The sequence below is a fragment of the Apis dorsata genome, unplaced genomic scaffold, assembly GCF_000469605.1.
Source record: "Apis dorsata unplaced genomic scaffold, Apis dorsata 1.3 scaffold_371, whole genome shotgun sequence".
Lineage (NCBI taxonomy): Eukaryota > Metazoa > Arthropoda > Insecta > Hymenoptera > Apidae > Apis > Apis dorsata.
In genome coordinates, this window is record NW_006263635.1 from 173381 (window position 1) to 178898 (window position 5518).

The 5518-nt window shown below is 46.2% G+C and overlaps 1 protein-coding gene across 1 annotated transcript in view; it reads left to right on the plus strand.

Moving 5' to 3' along the window:
* Positions 1-2123, plus strand: part of LOC102681688 (protein groucho-like) — a 63031-nt gene extending 60908 nt beyond the window's left edge. The window contains exons 13-14 of the mRNA XM_006618739.2: positions 180-783; positions 1169-2123. Of these exons, the coding sequence (XP_006618802.1) occupies positions 180-783; positions 1169-1276 (712 nt within the window). The 3' untranslated portion in view covers positions 1277-2123. The remainder of the gene's footprint in view (positions 1-179; positions 784-1168) is intronic.
* The last annotated feature ends 3395 nt before the right edge of the window (positions 2124-5518 follow it).

Genomic DNA, 5518 nt, shown 5'->3' on the forward strand with positions numbered 1-5518 from the left:
GGCAGACTACTACAATAATAATAATAATTCGATTGTTCTTAATTTTTATTTCACGTGTTTCATTGATCATATATATATATAGTAAATAGTGAAAGGATTGATTGAAGCGATTTAAGCTCGAGAGAAAGTGGGTTCACCGTTCTCTAAAACGAAACGAATTTGTGGCACGGCATGTCCAGGTCGGTGAAACTGTTACCGGATGGGAGAACGCTGATAGTCGGAGGCGAGGCTAGCCGACTTAGTATCTGGGATCTGGCCAGTCCAACGCCAAGGATCAAGGCCGAATTAATCTCGGCCGCCCCCGCCTGTTACGCCCTGGCAATCTCCCCGGACTCTAAGGTTTGCTTCAGCTGCTGCAGCGACGGCAGCATCGCCGTCTGGGATCTTCAGAATCAGTCCCTGGTGAGACAGTTCCAAGGTCACACGGACGGCGCCTCGTGCATCGACATCTCGGCGGACGGCTCGAAATTGTGGACCGGCGGATTGGACAACACGGTCCGCTCGTGGGATCTGAGGGAAGGAAGGCAGCTGAAACAGCACGACTTCACATCCCAGATATTCTCGCTCGGCTACTGTCCCACGGGGGAATGGCTGGCCGTGGGCATGGAGAACTCGAACGTCGAGGTGTTGCACGCCTCGAATCCGGACAAGTACCAGCTACACCTGCACGAGTCTTGCGTATTATCGTTGAGATTCGCCTCCTGCGGCAAGTGGTTCGTCTCAACTGGCAAGGATAATTTGCTGAACGCGTGGCGCACGCCTTACGGGGCCTCGATATTCCAGGTAAGCGGATTTGCAATTCCTACGGAGAGGAGAATAAATTTTATTCTTAGGATAGATGGAAGAATAAGAGTTCTAGAGAATTGTTTAACTTTTAATTTTTCAAACTGTTGTTATTATATCGTATAAAAAAATTCATCAAATCATCGTTCCCACGTTTATCTCTAAACTTTTGTTTCGTACGTATAAATTACGAAGCGTGTGTATATATTGTGAAATTATGAATTCTAATTAAAACGAATTGTATATTTTAACGAGCATTTGTTGGTGAAAAAAAAAAAAAAGAATAGAAAAAGAAAAAAGAAGAATAATGGAGAATAATAATTCATTGCCTGTTCTTGCACGATTTCTTCGGCCTCACGAACGACACGTCTTATGCTGTTTTCAGTCCAAGGAATCGTCATCCGTGCTCAGCTGCGATATATCAGCCGACGACAGGTACATCGTTACCGGTTCAGGTGACAAGAAAGCGACCGTCTACGAGGTCATGTATTGAACGACGAAACCGCAACGAAACCGAAACGTACCAACAACCGAACGTATTCATCAGACCCGAGCAACTCTCCACAGCGTGGGTGTACATAATTCTTATACGATATTAACACGAGAGACGTTTGTTGCCCTTGTTCTTGTTATTGTTGTTATTGTTACTCTCGGTGAAGAAGAAAGAGAACGAGCCGAACGAACCGGAGTAAAAGAGAGAAAAGAAAAGAAAAGGTAAAAAAAAAAAAAAAAAGGAATTCTTTCGATCAAGAATCAGAGATCGAATCGCGCAGCAACGCTCGAGAGATTTTTTTGTAAAACATCTACGTCGAGTTTTTAAGATTTTTCGGATAGAAAGAGATTTAAAAATATTATTATTCATGACATAGACGGCGAATAGATTGATAAATTTCATTTTTAATGTCCGGATCGTTCTTCTTATTTCGATCGATAATCGCTCGTTAATGAACGTTTTTCATCGAAATCGGACAGTTCGTTCCGCTCGTTGCGCGTACGACCGCCATTTTGGGCGGCTGAATCGCGCTTAAATTTGAATAACGCTGACATTAACGCGTTTTTTCCTGTATATTTTGTATATACATATACATAATATTATATATATATATATATACATACGTCAGTCTTTAAGTATACCATGATATTTTTCTACGTCCCCTAAAAGTGAGACGGAAAGCGAGTAATGAAAAAAAAAAAAAGTACACACGTACACACTCAACATTCATACACATACACATACACGTATGGAGAACTAAAAATTTGTAAATATTGTCTGGCTTAGAGAATATAACAGAATCGTGATGAGAGAAACGATTAAATAAAAAGTGATACTCGATAACGAACTCGGTGATCCGATTCATTCTCCCCCAGCTTTGCAACCCTATGAACCGTCATCGAAAAACGAAAAGCAAAAAAAAAAAAAAAAAAAAAAAAGAGAGGGGGGAAAAAACCAGAATATTTACAGGAAAAAAAGTTTAAAAAAAAAGAGAGAGAGAGAGAGAAGAATCAACGAGGAGAAATAGAGTTTCAACGCGGGGAAAAAAAAATAACCTCATATCCGGGGCGAGTGGGGTTATCGCCCTGGTAGGGTAGGTATGAAATAAAAATCGCGGGCAAATATTATCTCGCCACGCTTGTAATATAAAAACCGATGAACGCGTGGGTGAGACCACTTCGCGCCGCAAACATTCGAAAGCGGTCGAACGGACTAACGAACGCGTGCCGGCACCCGTCACCGAAAATATAAAACAAGTGCCGTGACGGTGCCCAGGTCCCCGGAGCTCACGCGCCCATAAACGTGCCAACGTTGGTCAGCGTGGCATCGCCAAGATACGATAGAGCGGTGTGCTACGAAGAGGGAAAGAGAGCGCGGCACGTTGGGGTCAACAATATTTAGCCACAACGGCGGCGTATCGTGTCGCGAAAATTACGCTACCGCTTCGTCGATGCAAAAAAAAAAAAAAAGGGGGAGAAAAAGGGGGGGAAGAGAAGGATCATCGATGATCACCGGTGACGCGAAGGAAAAACGAGGAGGGAAGAAAGGGCGCGTGGCAAAATCGTGATCGGTCGAGCCCCGTGCGAATCACGCCACCCGGTAGATAATTAGCGATGCAATCCACGATCGTGGAGCGCATATTCAATGGAAGGTTCATCGGCGTAATGTTATTATAATAGTGGCACGTTTTGCATATGTGACTGGGTAGCTGGTGCGAAGTGGGAACCGGAGTGGACACTGTGTGGGAGGAGGGACGAGGGTGGGGAAGAGGGTGACGCCGTACGAGGAACGAGGAACGAGGACGGACAGTGGGATGGATGAAGCGAAGCGCGAGGAAAAGGGGTTGAGCGATTTTACACGGGCTTTGCCGCACGCCAAGCGTATTTGCATGGTAATGATATGCGGCGCGGCAGGACGGATGGAGTTCCGCCGGTGGCGCTGTTAAAAGTGGTGGGGGAGGGCCAGTCAACCGCTCCTCGCGTGGAGGGGATATAGCGGCGCGGGAGTGGGGGTAGCCGATGGTATTTCGTGCACAAGTTTTGAATGTCGCGGCTAAATGCATCGGTTATTACGGTTAATTCGGTAAACGGGGAAGCGAACAGCCGGTCGCAGCTTTATTTATTCCCGCGCGCTCGCTCTCTCATTCCTGGCCGTTTTATTAGGAAATATAGAAGGCTGTTGTGGCATGCCCGTGCCGCTACTCAACGCCTCTGACTGGTTTCCTCTCCTTTGCGTCATCGCTTTAATCGTTTACACCGGGTAGAGTTTGTTCTGCGGTAAGAGGATTAACGAGCGCGGAGAGTCTGTGCCCGTTCGATCGTGTCAAACGCGGCGTAACGACTTAATCGACCGGTACCCGTTCAATCGGTCCGTGAGAGGGCCTACCTACGATCGTTTTATTTCGTTAGAAACGCCATTTTCCGCGTGGAACGGCAATCGTCCGCCAACCGTCCGTGCTTGTCAAGCGAACCGTATTGCATCGCGTGTTTCCAGAAACGGATACACAGCGGCGCGACGACTTGATCGATCGTGATCGTGCCTGGACACCGTGTAATCTCCATTTTACGCGTAAAAACGGATGGGCAACGGCGTAATAAGCGGACCGCTATCATTCGGGATCGTTAGCGGTAACTTGAGCTTATCCGTGCCGCGAGCCTCTGCTCTGTTACGCTGCCACGTCGATGTTCAATTTCGCGGAAACCCGTCTACCTTTCACGCTCGTGTACCGTGTCGTCACGCCTTCCATCGCTCGGTTTCCCCGCCTCGGTCTCGAATCAGGCGGCTGACCGTCACCGTAAAATCGAGGGAAACTCGTTTCCAGGTTTTTCACGTTCCATGGTTCAGGTATCTTCACGCTTTGTCGATCTCCTCGTTCGAGACCACCGGGAAGATGGAAAATTTTTCGACGCTTAGAAATCAGTTTCGTAGAATGAGGATTCGGTAGAGATTCACGGTTGATCGATTACGATCGTTAAGAATGCGATGGATTTTCTGCAAAATCTTTATCCATTTTAAAATTCTAAGAACTGTTGTTTTATTCGAGATTTTTTTTTTTTAACGTTTATTCGAAGTCAATTTTACATTCAAAGAGATTTTTATCGTTATTTTATTCATCGCTCCATATAATGTGATACCATATGAATAACACGTATGAATATTCATGTTGTACTATAAAGTGCAATGTACGAGTTGCGCGTTTACTTTTATCAGAATTTTAAAATTGTAAATTTAAAAAAAAAACAAGCTATTCCTTGCTCGCGCACAAATACAATAAAAATATAATAAAAAAATCGATATTTACCTAAGGTTTTGTCTGCGACACGAAAAAAAATAAAAGCAAACGATAATGATAAAGACGGATAAACATTAGAAACTTCGCCTCGTTAAGTCAAATATATTACGGGAAGAGACAGCTCCAAACGAAAAAAAGTTGAAAAACACTAGCTTAGTGGCGTTTTCATCGTTGGTAGCTCAAAAAAAAAAAAGTACAAGAAATGAAAGGAGGAAAAAAAAGCGGGGAGGGAGAAAAAAATAGCAGGCGTCGAATGTCGGCCGATTTTTATCCAACGTACCGCAGGGGACCACCCAAGCGTTGGTACCAATACGCGAGCCGACGCGCACGTACACCAGCCGCGACACGGGGAAGCCCCGATGTCCGAGCTGGCAGGCGGTCAGGCACCCACACTCAAAGCGCTAATTTTCTCTCTGTCCATCGGCGTGGCTCGGTTGTGCGTGCCGCGGCACGGCACGGTGCTCACACAAACGTGGCAAATTAACAGGCACGCAAATGAGCGAGTTCACGCGCTCGCTTTCGTGTTATCCCGCGCCTCTCTCTCTCTCGCTCTCTCTCTCTCTCTCCTTTCACAATTGGACACTAATAAACGCGCCAACGTGCGTCTCTTCCTCCTTCCATCTCTCTAACCCTCTTTGTCCCGCTTCTCGCGCACCGTTCATCCCTTATGCCTTCGCTATTCCACACCATCCACCTCTCTCATCGCTTTGTATATCCATCCCTCTCCCTCAACCGCTAACGAACTAGCACTAGTTCCTCCCCCTCTCTCCTCCCTCCTCCAGTTTCCGCCGCTTTTCTCCTTTCCCACCACCCACTTCATAACCCACTCGAGCTTTATCCTACGAGCTCCTCCTTTTGCATGCCACTCCTCCCGTTGTTACTCTCTCTCGTGTTACTTGTTTCACCTACAACGCGCCCTTTTCGAGGGCGTGTCGTCTCTGTCCAACGTT